The following is a 21,191-nucleotide window of genomic DNA, read 5'->3' as shown; positions in this document are numbered from 1 at the left end:
ACCTCGTCTTACCCTTTTGCCCTTCTACCCCCTCGCCCCCCTCCAATTACCCCCTCCCCTTCACCCCCCCAACTAAGGGAGGGACAGAGGGAGAGAGGACCAGCTTCACATACCCAAAATATACAGTTTATACATCCGGGTTTTTTTCCTCCCTGTGTTTTCAAGTGACCGACGCGTAATTTTATCGACCGAGGGAGTCTGAGGCGAAGTAGATAATAATTTGGCTTTTTTTTTATTCCAACCCATAATTTAAATATTTTTTTGGAAGTTGCTGGCATGTTAAGTACACGAATGTTAGAATTTGTTAAATACGAATGTTAGAATTTGTTAGGGAGTTGTAGTTCCTTTACACGAACAGACACTTACACGAAGAGACACGTACATGCTTCCATAACCTCAACACCACATGAAAGAAAGTATTGTACGAAATCGTTTATGCATATTGTTCATTCATTCATTCATTCCCCTCCCCCTTCCCCCCCCTTCCCCCCCCTTCTCTTTTCATCGTTCTCAGCAGGCGATATGTTTCACTGCCTGGTGATCTGGTTAAGTGTGGTGCAGTTAGTGACGCTATGGTCTCTGTATCCCAGACGAGGTGTGAGTGTTTGATCTGAGGGTGGGAGGAGGTGAGAGAGGTAGGAAGGAGAGGTAGGTAATGAAGGAAGGACGGATAGAGGAGGGAGGTAAGGGGGGAGGGATAGAGAAGGAAGAAGGTAGGAAAAGAGAGAGGGAGAAAAGGGTAGAGGGAGGGAGGGAAAAATAGAGAAAGGGGGAGTGAGGCAGGGAGAGAGATGGAAGGAGGAAAGGAGAAAGAGCGAGAGAGAGAGAGAGAGAGAGACGAGCCATTGTAAAACAAGAGAGTTGGTCACTTTGTCATCGTAAACACAGAGACGATAGTGAAAAAAAAAACCCTCTTCGCTTGGGGTGCTGTCATAAGACCCTCATTGTCATATCAAGGACTTAGTTGACATATATTTTTTCTACCTGGAAACTGTCATATATAGCATGTCACTTAACATCTCAAGGTCCCTAGTCCAAGCTAACATCAATGGCCACCCTCAGCTCAAGGTCCCAAGCTAAACTTTTTACTCTGGGGAATTTTACTCTGCAATAGGACCATGGGAGTAGATAATGGTCTGAGCTTTAGTTGTTAGCTGCAGTGTGCGTGTGTGGGTGTGTGTGTGGGTGTGTGGGTGTGTGTGTGGGTGTGTGGGGTGAGGGGGGGTGTTGGTGACGTGCTAGTGAGGGTGTTGGTGACGTGGTGGTGAGGGGGTGTTGGTGGTGAGGTGTGTTGGTGATGTGGTGGTGAGGGTGTTGGTGTGTGTGGTGAGGGTGTGTTGGTGATGTGGTGGTGAGGTGTGTTGGTGACGTGGTGGTGAGGGTGTTGGTGACGTGGTGGTGAGGGTGTTGGTGACGTGGTGGTGAGGGTGTTGGTGTAGTCTCGTGGGAAGTTATGAGTGTGGATTCTTGTTGGAGTCAAATAATGGTGTGACTACCTGCCCGTGTCCTAACCACCTCTGACGGCTTGTGTATGTGTGTGTACCTGTGTGTGTGTGTGTACCTGTTTATGATGGTGTGTACCTGTGTATGATGTGTGTGTACCTGTGTATGATGTGTGTGTACCTGTGTATGATGTGTGTGTACCTGTTTATGATGTGTGTGTACCTGTGTATGATGTGTGTGTACCTGTTTATGATGTGTGTGTACCTGTGTATGATGTGTGTGTACCTGTGTATGATGTGTGTGTACCTGTGTATGATGTGTGTGTACCTGTGTATGATGTGTGTGTACCTGTGTATGATGTGTGTGTACCTGTGTATGATGTGTGTGTACCTGTGTATGATGTGTGTGTACCTGTGTATCATGTGTGTGTACTTGTGTATCATGTGTGTATGTGTTTGTGTGTACCTGTGTATAATGTGTGTATACCTGTGTGTACTTGTATGTTACCTATGAGGATCAATAAGCCTCGTGTTACCTTTATGTACGTGTGTAACTGTGAGAACCAGAGGACCAATTGAGTGTTTATATGTGTGTGTGTGTACATTATGTGTACGTTAGGCGGCTGTGTGTGTACATTATGTGTAGTCGCTTGGTGTCATATGATGCAGACAAGCGGCAGAGGTTCGTGTACACATGCTCGCGTGAATATCGGTGCACAGACGCTTGTTGTGTGCGTTGGGGCGGGAGGTTTGGTCGTGTGCACATGCGCGCGCGTGTGTGTGTGTGTGTGCGTGCGTGAGATGGGCGGGTGTGGGCGGGTGTGGGCGGCTGTGACCTTCATGGTACTAAGCTTTCCCAGGGATCCTACCGTGCCGAGGAGGCCAGGTGTTCCCCCCCCCCACCCCCTCCTATCGTCGGCGCCACCCAGCCCCCTTCTGCCGCCACCCCCTTTGCCATCCCTTTTGCCAATCCCTCTTGCCGCCACTCCTCCTGCAACCACTCCTCTTGCCACTCCCTCCTGTCGCCAAGTTTCCTACTTTTCAATCCTATTTCTCTTCCTGTCCCGCTTGCCACCCCCACCACTCCTTCTGCCACCTCCACCACTTCTTCTGCCACCCCCACCACTCCTTCTGTCACCCTGCCGCTTTCCTGCCACCCCCTTGATGCTGCCATACACCACACTACCACCCATATCAACACCACCTAGCAACTCACCATACAAACCACCCTGCTACCACACCCATCATACTAACCACCCACCACCCAGTCACCCACTCACCCACCCACCCACCCAACCAACCAACCACATAATATTAATATCACGCTTCAAGAGTTCAACGTGTCCAAGGTTCCGCCATTTTACAGTAAGTGGGATCAGGTGGCGGTGAGAGTATGGGGACCAGGGAGCCGAGTCCACCTGAAAATTTCCCCTCAAAACCGTACGTAAATTTAAGGTGATTTGGGTGTGAATTTGTCTCTTAATTGGTCGTTAGAGAGAGAGATCACTTCCTGTAGAGCATTGATGTCATGGAAGTTCAAACGATTCTTGGTATAATAGTTACTTGATAATTTCCCTTGTAGTGTGAAATATAATAAGACTAACGAGGCTATTTAACAGACAATGCTCGTTAAATAATGTCTACAGCTCTATCTCTCGTTACCAATGGCTGTATCAACACTGCCTCGTTATACCAGACAGAAAAAATTACTCGTTATTACCCTTGCCAGTCTCCGTTAACTACCTCATTAGACCCCGAGAAGAGCCAGCGGTACTTAAAGACATGTAAATAACATTGGTAATTTCTCCTTCCTATTTTAGTCTTTCTGTTTCTCCTCTTCTTCGTTCTTCTCTTCGTTCTTCTTCTTCTTCTTCTTCTTCTTCTTCTTCTTCTTCTTCTCCTCACTGTATATTATTATTATTATTATTATTATTATTATTATTATTATTATTATTATTATTATTATTATTATTATTATTATTATTATTATTATTATTATTATTATTAGTATTATTACTGAGATACAGGTCTGGCTGACGTGTGAAGAATATTAATGTGGTGGATGAGGGAAACAAAGGGTGATAAATAGTAGGTGGGGCTGAGTTCAGGACCTCTAACACCCCCTTCCCCTTCCCCTTCCCCTTCCCTTTTCCCCTTCCCTCCTCCATCCACTATTCCCATCTCCTCCACTACCTCTACCCTTCCACAACTCCCTCCACCCCTTTCCCTCGCCTTCCCTCTTTCCCTTCCTCCTTTTCCACCTTCCCTCCCTCCTCTTGACTTCCTCTACCCTCACTCTTCCACAACTCCCTCTCCTCCCCCCTAGAGGAGAGATAGAGAGAGACATGGAGAACAGGAGGAAATGAGATAGAGAGAGGATGAGGAAGGGAGATAGAGAGATCATAGGGGAGGAGAGACACAAGAGGAGAGAGAGAGAGAGAGAGAGAGAGAGAGAGAGAGAGTCCACGGAGACAAGAGGAGGAGAGAAAGAGAGACAGAGGATCCAGGCAAGAGACAAGGAGATACATTCTCTGACCAACAGGAAACACGAGTCATTATCTCTTTTCTATAACGTGACAAAATACCGGACGACCAAGGGATGTGGACCTGGCCATAGCATTGAGCATTAACTTAACCGGTAATCGTTTTGTATTACCGGTAGTCTCTCTTGTATTACCGGTATTATCTCTTGTCTTTCCGGTAATCTCTTGTATTACGGTGATCTGTCTCTGATTTTACCGGGGGTCTACTCTGATATTACCGGGGCCCTACTTTCGGATACCGGGGTCCCATTTTCGGATACCGGGGTCCTACTTTCGGATACCGGGGTCCCATTTTCGGATACCTGGAGCTGCACACATGCCCAAACAACTATAAACTAAGTGTAAGAGGAAATAATTGTACCTGGTGTTAAATAAGATCTGAACACACCTGTAAGTCGTTGATAATTGAACCAGTCCTCAGGTAGGCATTTACTCATTGGTGCTGCAGGGAGAGGAGGAAGAGGAAGAGGTAGGGAGGCGGTGAGGAAAGGAAAGAGGAAGTTTTCTGACATACATACATACATACATACATACATACATACATACATACATACATACATACATACATACATATATACAGAGGTCAAAGAGAGGTCATTAATTCACCTATTCCCCCCACTTAATTCCCCAGTTTATCACTAATTATCCCGCTTATTATAATTATTACTGCATTGTTCCATCCCTCCCCTACTTCACGCCAGAACCTCCTTCACGACCCATGACAATAGGGGCGAAGCAGTTAGCAATATAAAGGGTAAAAATGAGTCTTAAGGGGAGGTAGTGGATTGTTATTTTAATGCCCCCCTGGTAACTAGTCCCTGTGACATTTAAACATACTGTGTTGTTTCCTGTGATGATAACCTGTACTATGTTGTGTGTGTATGGGTGTGTGGGTGTGTGGGTGTATGGGTGTATGGGTGTGTGGGTGTATGGGTGTGTGGGTGTGTATGCCTCATATCATAGAGGTTTCCCCATTCACAATGATATATTCCACTACCCATTGATCCATCCACCACCTCCATCCCATCACCACCCCATTAACCCATCATCCATTGATCCACCCCCATTAACCCATCCACCACCCCCCATTGACCCATCCACCACCCTCCATTAACCCATCCGCCACCCCCCATTAACCCATCCACCACCCCCCATTAACCCATCCACCACCCCCATTAACCCATCCACCACCCCTATTGATCCACCCACCACCCCCATTGATCCACCCACTGCGTCACCTCAAGATCACTCTCTCTATAATAGGTATTGTGGTGGTCAGGGATTTAACCTATTGTTCACCCTTGTGTGACCTTTTGTAGATACCCTCACATCCCACCCATAACAAAAGACTGTGTGTGTGTGTGTGTGTCTGTGTGTGTGTGTGTGTGTGTGTGTGTGTGTGTGTGTGTGTGTGTGTGTGTAAGTACGTTTGTTCAGTATGTGTATTTAGTGTATGTGTGTCTTTATTTATCGTGCATGTGCGTGTGTGTATTTAGTGTGTGTGTGTGTGTGTACGTGTGTGTGTGTGTCTGTGCGTGTGTGTATTTAGTGTGTGTGTGTGTGTGTACGTGTGTGTGTGTGTTCAGTACAGTAATTGTTGGTACAAAACCTCTAATATAAAAGTTAAGAAACATTACAAGTATCAACGAATAATTCATTTCTTCTTACCTTTCCTTCTTCCTCTTTCGTATGGGATAGAATAAGGGATAAAGAAACGCTTAACAAAGATATATAATAATAGGAGAGAATAAAACAAGAGATAAATAGCAACTAAGAAAAGAACAGGTTAAGATATTCATATAATCACATATACATTACATATCCTCAATTAACAATGCACACTACATATGAATACATCTATGAATAAACATAATCATACATATCTGATCCATGAATTAACGTAGAGATGCATATGTATATAGAATAATAAAGTAGACGGGAGAAAATAAACAGAAAATGACAGATGGGTGTGAGGAAAAGTTATTTGTTCCTCTACCTGTCTCGGGCAACAGGTGTGCTCTGGAGGGGTCAAAGGGCATATCTCAAGCGTCAGGTCAACCTCCCTTAGGGATTTCCCACGCTTCTATATCCGTTTCTTCCTGTCCACTGTGTCACGTGACCAAATGTGATCCTATTTTGACCTCTCTCTCTCTCTCTCTCTCTCTCTCTCTCTCTCTCTCTCTCTCTCTCTCTCTCTCTCGCTCTCTCTCCTCCTCTCTTTCATATTCGTTCAGTACTTAATTTTCCTCTCCTTTTCCTCCCCTCTTCCTATCTTCCTCTCTACTCCTCCCTCTATCCCACTCTCTCTCCTACTTACTACTCCTCTTCCCTCCTCCTCCCATTATCCTCTTCCCTTCCTCTTCCCTCCCCTTCTCCCCTCCCCTCCATACTTCATCAACCCATCCCCTCTTTTCTCTCCATTTAACCCCCATTTCCTGTCTCCCGTGTCCCCTCACCCCTCCCCCATGTCACTCACGCCCCCCTCCCTCCTCCCCTCCCAGGACTGCCCGGTAATATGTCTCACCCTTGTCATTAAGTCCCCCCCTACACGTGACATCTCCTTGTTGTGACATACGGACATGTGGATATACGGATATGTGGGTGTGAGGATATGTGGATATAAGGACATGGATTAGCAAACTTGTTGGATATCATTTTGTCGTGTGTGTGTGTGTGTGTGTGTGTGTGTGTCTGTGTGTGTGTGTGCGTGAGTTAAGTCAGTCAAGCACACAATCAGAAAGACAATTAGTCACTCAGTCAGTCAGTCAGGTACACAGACCGATACATCCTAAACATACATACACACACATACATACATACATACATACACACACATACATACATACATACATACGTACATATTTTTTATATATTAAATGTGCTTCAATACTATTAGAGAGAGAGAGAGAGAGAGAGAGAGAGAGAGAGAGAGAGAATTACTTGGGCCAAAAAAGCGAAAAACAAAGAAAAGGAAGAACGAAAAACGAATAAAAAAATATAGAATAAAGAAAAAAAACAATTATGAACGAGGAAGAATAAGAGAAAAAATATATGAGAAAAAATCTTTAAAAAATAATAGAAGGAAAAAAAATGTGAAGGCTTAGGTGGTATATTACATCTCATTGTGTGTGTCTGTCTGTGTGTGAAGGAGCCGACCATTGTACTGGGCGGTGGTGTAGACATTCCTGAGAGAGAGAGAGAGAGAGAGAGAGAGAGAGAGAGAGAGAGAGAGTAATGGATCAAGTTTCTGTGTGTGGTTTAAGGACAAGCATATGTTTTTATTGTTCTCCCTCCCTCACTCTCTCCCTCCTTCCCTCCCTCCCTCCTTCTTTCACTCCTCCCTCCTTCCATCCTTCTCTCCCTCCCTACCTACTGTTTCTGCATTCCTTCCTTCCTTCCTTCCTTCTTTCTACCAAACTCCCCCACTCACTCCCTATCTCCTCACCCTACCGCCCTTCCTACCCTCCCTCCCTCCCTCCCTCCCTCCCTCCCTCCCTCCTTCCCTCTCTCACTCCCCTCTCTTCCGGTGGCTGCTGGGAGAGGAGGGGGTGGGAAGGAGAGGGAGGGGGAGGAGGGGGAGAGGAGGAGGAGGAGGGGGAGGAGGGGGAGGAAACTGCAAGTATAGGAATATAATGAATTGAGAGTTGAGAGCAGTAGATAAGGCTAAGGGGTAGTAGTCCAGATTTAATGGGTAAGAGGTAGTAGTCCAGATTTAATGGGTAAGAGGTAGTAGTCCAGATTTAATGGGTAAGAGGTAGTAGTACAGATTTAATGGGTAAGAGGTAGTAGTACAGATTTAATGGGTAAGAGATAGTAGTCCAGATTAAATGGGTAAGAGGTAGTAGTACAGATTTAATGGGTAAGTGGTAGTAGTACAGATTTAATGGGTAAGAGGTAGTAGTACAGATTTAATGGGTAAGAGGTAGTAGTACAGATTTAATGGGTAAGAGATAGTAGTCCAGATTAAATGGGTAAGAGGTAGTAGTACAGATTTAATGGGTAAGAGGTAGTTGTCCACATCTGATGGATAGTGGCGTAGCTGTAAGGGGGCAGTAGACCAGATCTAATGGGTAAGGGGTGAAGGGGAGGAGAGAGAGAGAGAGAGAGAGAGAGAGAGAGAGAGAGCCTGCTTAAGGCGGATAAGCTACAGTGATGGGCGGTTGTGGGCGCACACGTCTCGACAGGAAGCCCAATATAATTACAATGAAATCTGTTTCCTCTTTCTCAACACTCTGGAGGTGAAAGGTGCTTATGAGAGAGAGAGAGAGAGAGAGAGAGAGAGAGAGAGAGAGATGTAGCTGCCACCTCTGTCATGAACACATTGGTGCCGCTACTGTTGATGCTTAAGCACTTGTTCTCCTGAGGGACCTGGTCACGACCCTGGCTCCTGTGTTGTCATGCACACAACCCAGCTGGTCACGACTCTCTCTCTCTCTCTCTTTCCTTCACACACATACACTCTCTCTCTAGTCGTTAGCGGGTGTAGAGAGAGAGAGAGAGAGAGAGAGAGAGAGAGAGAGACCAATTGACCATCTGTCAAGTAAGTGTGAGATATATAAAGGGTGACGAAAGTACCAGGTTGAGGCTAAGTATTGGTATGGGTCAAGTTACCTACGAGTCCCCCTCTCTCTCTCTCTCTCTCTCTCTCTCTCTCTCTCGGCCACACAGGACCTACTTCTCGGTTCCATTCACAAAAATCCACAGTTTACTACGAGGGGCCCAAGGGAGCTTACACCGACCCACGCGATTACCGACCCTCTGCATGGGTACCCGACGGCCCAGTATCGTCGGTCCTACATACCCGAGCGTAATTTTACCCCTCTATATATACTATTTTTTTATATACTTTCGTGACTGTAGTTACTATCTAATACATGATAGTTAATACAGTAGTTAGGATGGATAATGGTAGTTAATAGATGTACAAATGGTTTCAAAAGTTTGGATGTGTTAAAATTGAAATGGCTTTGTTTAGTAAAAAAAAAATATGTTGATAAATTTCCGATGGAACAAGCCAACCCTCCATCCTGCCGGGATCACTTGTCTAACATTAGGGAACAAGTTGGCAGAGGAGAACTACAGGGTAAACCAAGCCTTATAGACGAGGATTAATAGAGGTGAATTTCCTCATCGCCCCAGCGTGTTCACAGTGCCCAGCTGATGCCCAAGTACGTGGGAGGAAAACGGACCTTATGTGTAGAGGCCAGTAAGGGTCAGATCACCGTGTAACTCTAGGTTTTTCATCTCAACCCTCCGCCTTGAATGACTGGTATTAAGTTTTCAGCTGTTAATTGTGGTTTTCATTGTTGTTCACTACGTCACAAGTCCGTCGCGGGAAGTGAATACGCCACCCCCCTCCTCCCCCTACCTCTCTCTTCCTCCAGGTAAAGGATAATTACAGGTATGTACTCTAACTGATTCTACCAGACGGGATCATAAGGACAATGAATCACCGTGAGAGACTCGCAGAGGCTGTGGGGCGAACAAGCGAGCATCACACGCGGCTGAACGAACCTCTCTGGGCCAGGGTTGAGGGGGACCCGGTAGCGAGGCTATTCATTCACAAAATCGCTCACTGCACCTCGAGTACCAACACTTGCTGCTGCTGGGCTTAATTTAGGCTCTCGTCTTGTTTACCGTCCGATCACTCTATCAAAAATATGTATCACGTGAAGATTATCCCCAAAGTTTATTTGATATTAAAATAAATCAACCTAACCTAACCTAACCTAACCTAACCTAATCTAACCTAACCTAACCTAACCTAACCTAACCTAACCTAATCTAACCTAACCTAACCTAACCTAATCCAACCCAACCTAACCTAACCTAATTCAACTTAACTTAACCCAAGACAATCTAACCTAACTTAACCCAAGCCATACCAACCCAACTTAACCTAGCGCCCCTCCCCTAGGCAGTGCTAAGGTGTTTAATCATCAGGTGAAATAAGCTAGGGTGTCTAATCTTCAGATCACCAAAAGAAAAGAAAAAAACAGCTCTACTATAAATAATTCCTTGTAACAAAATGTTGGTAATATTTACATGAGACTCTACCTTAACTAATTTACTTATCACTAATTGAGAGACAAAACTACAATAGTAAATTATTTCCACACACACACACACACACACACACACACACACACACACACACACACACACACACACACACACACACGTTAACTTACGCCTTATGAATGGAATAGACTGGGTGAATTAATATCATGGTGTTGGTCATCGTTCTAGGAATTGATGAAGGGGCAACCGTGATAGAATTGTGGTTGAGGGGGATGGAGGAGAGTTGAGGGGTGGTAGTAGTGGTTAGTAGTGGTAATGCTGGTAGTGGTAATGCTGGTAGTATTGGTGGTGGTAGTACAAGTGAAGGTGACTTGAACTCTTGGAGAAGTAGATCACCATGTTTCCCATCACAGAGAGAGAGAGAGAGAGAGAGAGAGAGAGAGAGAGAGAGAGAGGAGAGAGAGAGAGAGATCACGTCCTGTGCTCAGCTGCCGACCACCACGTAAGCGCCTGCCAGAACCTCCCCATTCACAAAACCAAGGTTGGCGGGCTTCTGGTGGTCACGCTTCATGGAGGGGGAAAGGAAGATGAGAAAGAAGGAGGAGGAGGAGGAGGAGATAAAGGAGGGGAGGAGGAGGTGAAGAGGAGGGGAGGAGGAGGGAGGAGAGGAGGGAGGACTAGGAAGTGGAAGAGGGGGAGAGGGAAGTGAGGAAGGAGGAGGGAGCCCAAAGCGGTGTGGGCAAGGACGGGGGAGCGCCAGTAGGAAGGAAGGGAGGAGGGGAGGAGGAGGAGGAGCCTGGGGTGAGGGGGGGAAGGGGGGAGGGAGGAGAGGGGTGATGGGTGGAGGAAAGGGTTGTGGAGAGAGAGGAAGAGATGAGAGAGATGAGAGAAGAGGAGGTGAGAAGAGGAGAAAGAGAGAGAGAAGAAGAGAGGAGAGAGAGAGAGAAGGGGGGGGGTCAGCACAATGCATCAAAAATCTGCCGCCGGCCGAGCTAGTTAAACTCTACTTGTCAGAGAGTCTGCCGGTGAGGCTTTCTGTCTGTCTGCCGGTCTGCCTCCTCTATCTATCTGCCAGCCTGTCTCTCTGTGAATCGATTTGCCATAATGCCATTCTGTTTCTTTTTCTCTGCCATTCTGCCTGTCTGTCTATCCTCCGTCAACCTACCTGCTAATGTAATATTCCCCTGTCTGCCAGCCTGTATGCCATTCTGAGAGTAATCTTGCCAGTCTACCTAACTTACCTGTCATCACCGTCTGCCACATTATCACCGTCTGCCACATTATCACCGTCTCAATACGAATATGACATAGGAAAACAAAGGAACCATTATTAACTCCGTAGTGCCACCTGTCCCTTGAATACCGTTAATTAATGATGCTAATTAATTATCAAGGTATTTAATTATGTCTGTATAATCTAGTTGATATTATAATGACAGTATTTAATTCGACAAGGATTCGTCAGGTCAGATTGATAACAACAGTGACCTCTGACCTTTGACATCTGATCCTGTGATGACTGGGTACACACACACACACACACAAATGAAAACTCCAGAAAGTGTTGCATAGCTTAAACTTCTCCCCTCACCACCTCCCCACTCCTTCTCCCCCTCCCTTTCCCTTTCACTCTCCCCTTCCCCATTCTCTCTCCCCACCTCCTTCCCCTTCTTCCCCTTCCCCTTCTCCCCCTTTTCTCTACACACCCCTTCCTTCACCCCAACTCCCTCCTTACCCCCTCCTTTCCCTTCCCCATCTCCCCACCAATTCCTCCCCCCCACAGAGGACTGAAAACACCTGTTTTTGTTTTAATAACCAAGTTGTTTTACCGGTTTAATTATAGTTTTATAATGCCCCCGATGGTTTAGTTTTTACACTGTGAATGTTCTGGTCCTGGTCGTTGTGGTCTTTTTTTTACGTCGTTTCTGGTCTTTTTTTACGTCTTTTGGTCTTTGTTACGATGTTTCTGGTGTTCTTTTACGTCGCTCTGGTATTTTTTTACGTCGCCTTTGTATTTTTACGTCGTTTTTGGGTCATTTTACGTCGTTTTACGTCATTTTTACGTCATTTTTTACTTACATGTTTGTATTATCTTTTTTTTATGTCGTTTTGGTTGATTTTAAATCGTTTTAATATAGAGTTGTGGTCGCTTTTACGTCGGTTTGGTTAGTTCCTTGTAAATTGGTCTGGGAAGGTCTTGAAAACGAAAACTTTTACAGACGTTTTAAGAAAATTACTTGACTGGATCTTCTTTGGGAAGTTGAGGAAGAGGGAAGGAAGAGGAGGAGGAGGAGGAGGAAGAGGAAGGGAAGGGGGGGGGTAGAGGATAGTGTAGAAAAGGAGGGGGAGGAGGAAGATTAGTAGAGAAGCAGAAGTAAGAAGGGGAGGAGGAATAAATAAGAGGAGAGAGGAAGAATAGGAAGATATAAAAAAAGAGGAGGAAGGGAGATAAGGCAGGAAGAAAGAGGAGGATGAAGGTGCGACAGGAAGAAGAGGAAGAGGAAAGAAGTGGAGGAAGGAAGAGAAGGAGGAGGAAGAGGAAGAAGAAAAGAAAGAGAGAGATAGAGAAAGGTGTGGTAAATGATAATAACACTACCAGTCACAGATACAATAACAACAATGATGACGTGTGATAATGATGACGTGTGATAATGATAATAATAATATACGTGTTTTGTTATGCTAATTCTCATGGCGATATTCTATTATTACTATTTTTATTATTGATTTTTGTTTATTTTATCATAAGTTTTATTTAATTTTCAAGAGTTGGTTTATAGAGTTATTTTGTTATGTTTTATTTAAATATGAAACTTTATTGGTTTAAGTTTTATTTATGGTGATATTTATTGGTTGAAGTTTTATATATGGTGATATTATTATTATTATTATTATTATTATTATTATTATTATTATTATTATTATTATTATTATTGTATTTATTTTTCGTTCGTATTTTCGTGTTCCGTTTTCGTTCTTAAGTACGATTTTTTTTATTTATTTTTTTAATCTATTTTTATTTTATTTTCTCCAGTAACTTTGTTTTCTTTTCGTTATTATTTCTTTCTTTCATCATTCATTCGTCTTTTGTCTGTGTTTTTTTTCTGATACTAGAGGTTTATTATCGTTATTCTGTCTGTCTCTCTCTCTCTCTCTCTTTTTCTTCTTCCCAACATTCCTAACCTCTTTTTATCACCCCCGTCGCTTACTCTACTAATCGTTGCTGTTAACTAGATAAATGTTTGCCTGTGTTTTTGGGTTGAAGGGAGGAGAGGGGGAGGGGGGTTAAATTCATTGCTAATGTTAGTATTTTTCTTGTCTTTGTTATATTTACTGTTAATGTTTAATAATTTTCATCTTTTTTATCAGTTAATTACATAGTTATCTTTTGTTATCACTTCCCTGTCATTTGTTGAACTTTTTTTTGTGTCTCGTTCAATATACTAAAATTTATCGTTGAGATTTTTCCGATTAATTTTAGTTTATTTTGTGATTTTATTTTTCTTGTTATTATTTTTTCTTTATTGTTGTTGTTATTATTTGTTTGGTATTTATTTATTTATTTGTTTATTCAGTGGATAAATTCAAGTGTTATTAAAAGTTGGTGTTTTTGTTTTTTGGTTTTGTTTTTAATGTGTGTGTGTGTGTGTGTGTGTGTGTGTGTGTGTGTCTGTCTTTCTGTCTGTCTCTATGTCTGTCAGTAATGAAAATCAACAGGAAAATGCTAAAACAACCAGTAGAAATATACACACACACACACACACACACACTTGATCATATCCTCAACTTACAAAGTATATAAAGTAATTCTAAGTAAAATCAACTTAACTAAACTCACTTATAACCTTATCGCAAGTAAATTCCTTCTTGCTTCTTATCTAAGTAATTTGTATATAACACTATTTTTTTGCAAGTGAATTAATGTTATTTGTATTTCGGATTTTTTGTATTATTATTGTTGTTGTTATTGTTGTTATGCGGTATTTTAAAGATTTTAAACCCGGGTTATGTTGTGTCAGATTTTTACAACAATTCAGGTTAAAATATTTGTTGTGTAATATATAATCCTGCAACAAATTGGTGTAAGTGTGTGTGTGTGTGTGTGTAAGTGTGTGTGTGCGTGTGTGTGTGTGTGTGTGCCCTATGACACACACCCCCCATCACCCCCCAAAAAAACACAAAGAAGAGTTTCCATCTCTCTCCGGGCCGTCCAATGTTTACCTGGCCTCAGTAGAACACAACACCGTGGGAAACATCTTTGACGCCTCCCAGACACGAGTATGTCTCCCTGTCTACCCCTAGTGTGTCAAACTACCGGGAGATAATGTGATAAAGACACAGTGGCGGCGATCAAGCGGTAACGAGATCATACAATTGAGTTTTGGTACGGCGGCCGGGGAGAGAGTTGCCACATCTCCTCGGTGACTTCAACTCCCTTGGCAGGTCAACATGTTTGCCAGAACGGGAGATTGAGCTTGTGTGTACTTATTTTTGTATTTTGAGGCGATTCGAATCATTTTATCCATATTGGGTTGTGTATTTGGGTTATTTAGTGGATGTGGATTATTATTTGGGTGATTTTTGGGTTGGAATAATGATCCACGGGGAAAATATCAACCGTAAACAAAGAGAGTTCCGTCAAAGCACGCGTTGGTAACAGTTGTTGGGTCAGCTGTGGAAGGCTCGGCTGTGTCCCGCGGTTAGTATATCCTGGGACACGGTCGGTAGTGGACGTACGCACCCTAGACAGATCAACATGGGTCATGCTTTTCCAAGAACCTAGCATGGTGCCCTTGCAAGAGACGACAATCGGTGACATCTATGGTGGATTATTCCGTGACCACAGTTGGCCTGGCAGCAAAACACAACAGTGGAGCCGATAATCGATTATTTACACACCCACACATAAAATCAAAGGGTTATACTAATAATAAGAATAATCCTCTGTAAAACTTATTATTCTATATATGTGTCTCATGCTAACCCAGCCCCGTGAGAGAAACAATTGAAACATATCAGGCGACTTCAATGCTGGCGCCGCTACTGTGAGAGAGAGAGATATATAAAGAAAGAGAGATAGAGAGAGAAAGAGAAGGATTCTATAACAACCTAATCTAGTCAACATCAAACCATTTCTCTAGATTTTCTTTTTTTTTTAAGTAATTTTAATTTATTTCGACCATGTACGTGGATTTCTTACCCCCGCCAAATAAGATGGGAATCAAGTCATTGAAGACGCTTACTAAAAACCCTAAGTCAGGTGAGTGTCTGTCTGTCTGTCTGTCTGTGTCTGTAAGTCATTCTGTCTTTTATGTCACCTTGTCTGTTTATATATCATCGTGTTTGTTTATGTCATCATGTTTGTTTACAAGTCATCATGCCACGTGTCTGTTTGTCATATTTGTTTGTCTTATTGGGTGTTTTGTATGTTTGTTTATCAGTTATGTCTTTGTTTACAAGTCATCATGTCTTTGTTTACAAGTCATCATGTCTTTGTTTACAAGTTATCATGTCTTTGTTTACAAGTTATCATGCCTTTGTTTACAAGTTATCATGTCTTTGTTTACAAGTTATCATGCCTTTGTTTACTAGTCAGCATGTGTTTGTTTACAAGTCATCCTGTCTGTGTTTATCAGTCATCTTGATTGTTTTTCAGTCATCCTGTTTGTTTGCTTTAAGTCAATATGTCTGTCTGTCTGTGCCTTAATAAGTCATCGTGTCTGTCTATAAATCATGTCTGTCTGTCTGTCTATGTCCTTATTTCATCGTGTCTGTCTCTAGAAGTTGTCGTTTCTGTCTGGTTGTCTCTGTCTTAGAACTTATCGTGTCTGTCTATATCTCTACGTCATCGTATCTGTCAGTGCCTACAAGCCATCGTGTGTCTGTGTCTATACACCGTCATGTCTGTCTGTCTATAAACCATCGTGTCTGTCTGTGTCTTTAGAACTTATCCTGTCTGTCTGTCGGTGATGTCAAGACTTATAAGTATTTCATAAAGGCAAAATTTCTACATCAGTGTCAAGTATCGAGTTATTTACATTACTTATGTTTTTTATCAATATTTTTCATCATTTATTATTTTCTTGTTATTTATTCAGGTCTAATGTATAGGAATCTGAACGCTGTGTTTAGGGAATTTTTGGGGAATAGTGGAATAAGAGTTTTAAGTTTGGGAAGTTCCGTATGTGTGTGTGTGTGTTTGTTTGTTTGTTGTCGTCTGTGTGGTGGCGGGAGATGAGGGTGTGTGTGTGTTTGTTGACATGGGAGTCTTTGTTTTATGTCGTGTTTTTAAAGTTTTCATAAAAAAGCGGAGTAGTGTGGAACAGTATAGATTAAACCATGGTATTGGTGGTGGTTGCCCTCTTAATCCTCCTTCTCTCCCTCTCCCTCCCTCCCTCCCTCAGCCACCCCCGGGACGCTACCTGTAACCTCTGCCCCCTCCCCCCACTTCCGGCCCCCCCCCTTCTCTCCCTCTCCTCCTCCCCCCACCTTGTTGTCACCTCCCCGTCCGTCCTTCATCTACTGACCCGTCTATCGACACACTCGCTCCTCTATCAATTCCCTCTCTTGTGGTAGATGGAGTGGATGATAGATGTGTGTCAGTTGAGGTAGAAGAAGCTGTGGTTGTGGTAGATATAAGAGGGAGGAATAGTACTTCCGGCGGCCAGCGTTCCCCTCTCTCCGTCAGCTAGACTCCGCCCACAACTCCCCCGCCTGGCCCCGCGTCCCAAGGGGGAGGAGCTTAGGGCCGACGCTTTTTCACGTGCGGGATATACTGTACTCAAAACGTCTTTATTTTAATATAATCTTGGTGAAATCGTCGATATGTCATAGATTCGTGAGTCTTACCTCCACGTGTGGTGTGAGAGAATGTACCTGTGATTCATCTACAGGTGTGGCAGGTGTGGAGGTTGTGTGTGTGTGGGTGACGTGGGGAGATCTCAACAGGAGTGAACATACTTGGGGCGCGTGTTGAACCTAAGAGCGCTGATAGAGCTCGGTTATATAGAGAGCTCTTGAGGTACTGCTGAGCTCACCACCTCCGATGATGCTCGTTTTCCATCTTTTATTTCTGCGGCAGCGGCTCCTTCCGGTGGCGAGGCCCACAAGAGGTCATGTTTCACCCCTCCACCCCTCCTCCCCCCCACCCCTCATCTGCGTTAGTCTACTCATCCTACCCCTCATCCTCCTCTTATCAAATAATCTTTTTTATATATCGATATTGAGAAAGACACACAACTCCTGAGCCCCGACCTCACCTTCCTCGCCCCGACACCAATACAAAACATTATACTGGTAGATAATATTTGACGATCTGTTATAAGTACCGGGTATATGAGCTCCCGAATAACCGTGTGTGTGTGATATAGGGTCCATAGATCCCCGGCGATGGATGAGGAGTGGGTGATTTACCGTATATCTGGCACCAGCGGCAGTAAATGGGTGTCATCCGGGGGGTCTAGCTGGCTGGCTGGCTAGTGGAGCGGGCGGGGAGGAGTCAGTGCGCACTGCTCCCTCCCATCACACGCAAAGTGGCCAAACTCCGGGCACCAAGACGCCCCTCCTGCCGCTCTGTGTATTCTTTGTGGCGACGGAGAGAGACAGAGAGAGAGGAGGGCGTCGATGATTACATGATATTTAATACAGTTTTATGCTCCTCACAATGCTCAGTCATAAAGTGGATTTCTATTACGGTGGAGAAGGCACCGCACGTCCGACACCCGCTCCACCTCCACTCTTTGCCTCTACCGGTACTACTCCACTGTTTTGAATTTATTACATTTAAAAGAACTTGATCTACGTTAAGAGTTTTTAAAGGTGTAGCAGCTAATGTGTGTGAGGTGTGTTTGTTGTTATTACTGTAATATTATCGGTAATAAATTGTTAACTTTGTGATTACGTTTATCCTTGAGTAAGTCGCAGCTAACAGTTTATTAATGTTTATATATGTTTTTTTATGTACATGTTGAACCAGTGTGTGTGTGTGTGTGTGTGTGTTTGTGTGTGTGTACCTATATCTTGTGGTGGTTCATTCTTATATTTCCCACACGATTCATCTCTTCCCTTGTGACCAGGAGGAACCTCTTGGCGGCGACCACCCACCAATCCATCTATAGTTTCCTTCCTTCCTTCCTTCCTTCCTTCCTTCCTTCCTTCCTACCTACCCTCTCTCCCTCCATCACCTTCCTTCATTTTAGTCCGGATAACAAACCATACCTCAATTGTACGGTCGAGTTTTAAATCTCCGTCCCTTTTTCCAGAGTAAACTTTCCCAACTTAGGACATTTTAACTTGGTATTGTACGGAGTCTTTCACGGTGCTCAGTCGATGCGCTCGGGATGATTCGGCTTTTGTGGTTCACCATTCTGAAGTCTGTCCCGTCTTCTTTCTTTCTTTCTTGGGCTTCCGATGGTCTTCTCAGGGGCTAGATTTTTACTCACTTCCATCTCCTCTTGTGACGGTCTGAATTGTAAGTAGATATTGAGTATTTATTTATTTATCGTTGTGTGTGTTTGTGTATGTGTGTGTGTGTGTGTGTGTGTGTGTGTGTGTGTGTGGATGCTGCGTTAGGGAGGGACACAGAGAGAGGGAGACAAAAAGAATGAAAGAGAGAGAATGGGTGATTTTTTTTAAGGGTTGAACATCCGGGTTTTGAGGGGGGGGAGGGGTATGTTATTGTTGTTGTTATTGACGTTCGAGAGTGTGATTGTTAATTCCGCTTTATGTAAGATTGGGCAGGACTGAGGTTGGGTTACGGCCTGACTTAAGACGGAAACCCCAGAGAGAGAGAGAGCAGAGACATTATCTGTTTATTGTCGAATATTTTTATTTTTTTGGTGTTTTTTATAATTATTTTCGCACTGCATTTTATTGGTACAGAAAGGTAGATAGGTTGTTTCATTGGTAATACGTGTCTGCTCTGAAATTGGGTAAAATAGTACGTGTCCTCTTTGAAAATCGCTAATACTATGTATCTTACATCTGAAATTCGCTAATAAGTTCATATTACGTGTTGTCTTTCTAAAACTGTGTCATTTCTGAAAAATCGTTAGAAATACTTGTTCTTACTCTGAAAATCGCTTAATAATAATTGATTTTTCCCTTGAGATTTCTTTACAAACAAAACCTCTTTAGAAATGAATATCATTAAAGATTTTTTCGGTCTTTTTCAATATTTTAGAATTTTAGGGTTTTGTAAATATAAATTATATAAGGATAAAGTGATTGTGAAAAGATATAATGATAATGATGATGCAATGATGATGATGATGCAATGATGATGATGATGTAATGATGATGATGATGATGTAATGATGATGATGAAGATAATGATTATGATGATTAATGGTAGACAAAAAACTATCGGAAAATTCCCCGTTTGTTAAGTTTTCTTTCAAGTACTTAATACCTTGCTAGAATAGGTGAGGCTTGACTTGATTAGGTTAGGATAGGTGGGGTTAGGGGTCGATTAGTTTTCCTTTCACAGCAGCACGACGTTTTAGTTCCTTGAGTACAGTTGCACGACCATTCAACATCCTTAGACACAACTGCACGACGTTTTGACAGTCCCGGCCACTGCTCTACGACCGCTTAACAGCCTTAAATACAGCTTTATGACGTCTGACAGCCTCGGCCACTGCTGTATGACCGCTTAACAGCCTTAAATACAGCTTTATGACGTCTGACAGCCTCGGCCACTGCTGTATGACCGCTTAACAGCCTTAAATACAGCTTTATGACGTCTGACAGCCTCGGCCACTGCTGTACGACCGCTTAACAGCCTTAAATACAGCTTTATGACGTCTGACAGCCTCGGCCACAGCTGCACGGTCATTTCACAGCTTCTGCTACAGCTCTCTGACGTCCTGACAGCATTGGCCACAGCTGCACACAGGGCCACAGCAGACCCCACCCATTGTAGCGCTGGCCACAACTGCGCATCATGTGCTTGACCAGACCTCTGCTCCTCCTCCCTCCCCCCATTCTCTTCGCTCAATTTGAACCTCCATGAGGGCTGACAACCGTGAATGGCTACCAGTTAATAAATCGCTTATATGGCCTCTCGGGTTGAGCTGCTCCTGACGTATGCCGAGTCTTGTTTGTGTTGACACTCGCTCACTGAGGCACCCTGAGGCGGCGTGTTATAGTTTTCGCGGGTTTGTGATGGACTGTGTGTCGGGGAGTTCGGTTTATGCTGGAACCTGTCTCCATGTGTTCGGTTTATTAGAGTTTGTTTCGGTTTGGTCGGATTTTACTGGAACGTGTGTCGGAGTCTTCGGTGTATGCTGGAACCTGTTTCGACGTGGTCGGTTGAGGTTCGAACCTGTTTCGATGTATTTGGTGGAACCCAAGTCCGTGTCTTGGGTTGTGATAGAATCTGTGTCGATGTATTAATGTTTGGTTGTTAATGATGTGGCTGTAGTACTATTTGTCTCGCTTGATTTGTTGGTCATTGACGCTGGAAGTGAAGTTGACAGCGTGGCGGCGACGGAAGTTTTTCCTCGCCCTGGTGGTGTGAACGGAGGCGAGACTCGCCTAGAGGAGTCCAGAGCACATCTTCATTCACAAGAGCTACTGCAGTACCTCGTAAATGAGTGAATCAGGTGGGAGGAAGTGGCATAAAAAACTTATATATACCCAGAGGGCTAAGGCGACCCTGGGCACCTCCGCTTCCAGTCCCTCACACTTACGCTCTACCATACACGAGGCCCTCTGCTGGGAGTCTTCTTTTATGTATTTATGGGAGGCAGGTTGTAGTTGGAGTACATTAGCTAGGTGAGTATGTGAAGGTGTGTGGCGGAGCGGTGTGTCCTGGGGAGGGTCACACTGGTCGAGTGTGTGGCCGCCCACATGAATGGCAAACAAAGAAAGTGTATCTCTGGTAACGGAGTGAATCCGGGGAGGAAGTAGCCAAAAAACTGGGGTGAAGCAGGCGATGCCCAGCGGCCGTCGCCCGCCCTCCCGCTCCTGTCGCTACCGCCCGCCACCGCTCTTCCCACCCGCCGCCGCCGCTGTAGGAGGCGCTCACCCTCACCTTGCTTACTCTGCTTGTGTGGTGAGGGCGGGACACGGTGGTCATGATATTTCTTTGCCATGTTCGCTTCAGTGATATAAAGAGCAGCTAAGAGTTTGTACAATCGAAGAAAATTGCAGCTTAGCTCAGGAACCTGACCTGTGGGGAGGA

The 21,191-nt window shown here is 44.1% G+C and overlaps 1 protein-coding gene across 4 annotated transcripts in view; it reads left to right on the top strand.

Annotated features, from left to right (window-relative positions):
• The window catches only part of LOC121863505 (ETS-like protein pointed), a 162,190-nt gene that overhangs the window by 61,651 nt on the left and 79,348 nt on the right, over positions 1-21,191 (top strand). Inside the window, exon 1 of one of the 4 annotated variants that reach the window (XM_042362182.1) lies at positions 14,706-15,266. The exons of 2 other annotated variants lie outside the window; for them this stretch is intronic. In XM_042362182.1, the coding sequence (XP_042218116.1) occupies positions 15,188-15,266 (79 nt within the window). In that variant the 5' untranslated portion in view covers positions 14,706-15,187. Of the gene's footprint in view, positions 1-14,705; positions 15,267-17,612; positions 17,758-21,191 lie in introns of those variants that run through there. One more of the 4 variants, XM_042362181.1, reaches the window with a different exon arrangement.

The sequence above is a fragment of the Homarus americanus genome, unplaced genomic scaffold (genome assembly GCF_018991925.1).
Source record: "Homarus americanus isolate GMGI-L3 unplaced genomic scaffold, GMGI_Hamer_2.0 scaffold41366, whole genome shotgun sequence".
Classification (NCBI taxonomy): Eukaryota; Metazoa; Arthropoda; class Malacostraca; order Decapoda; family Nephropidae; genus Homarus; species Homarus americanus.
The sequence above is the reverse complement of the archived record's forward strand: the minus strand, read 5'-3'. Positions and strand labels throughout refer to the sequence as shown.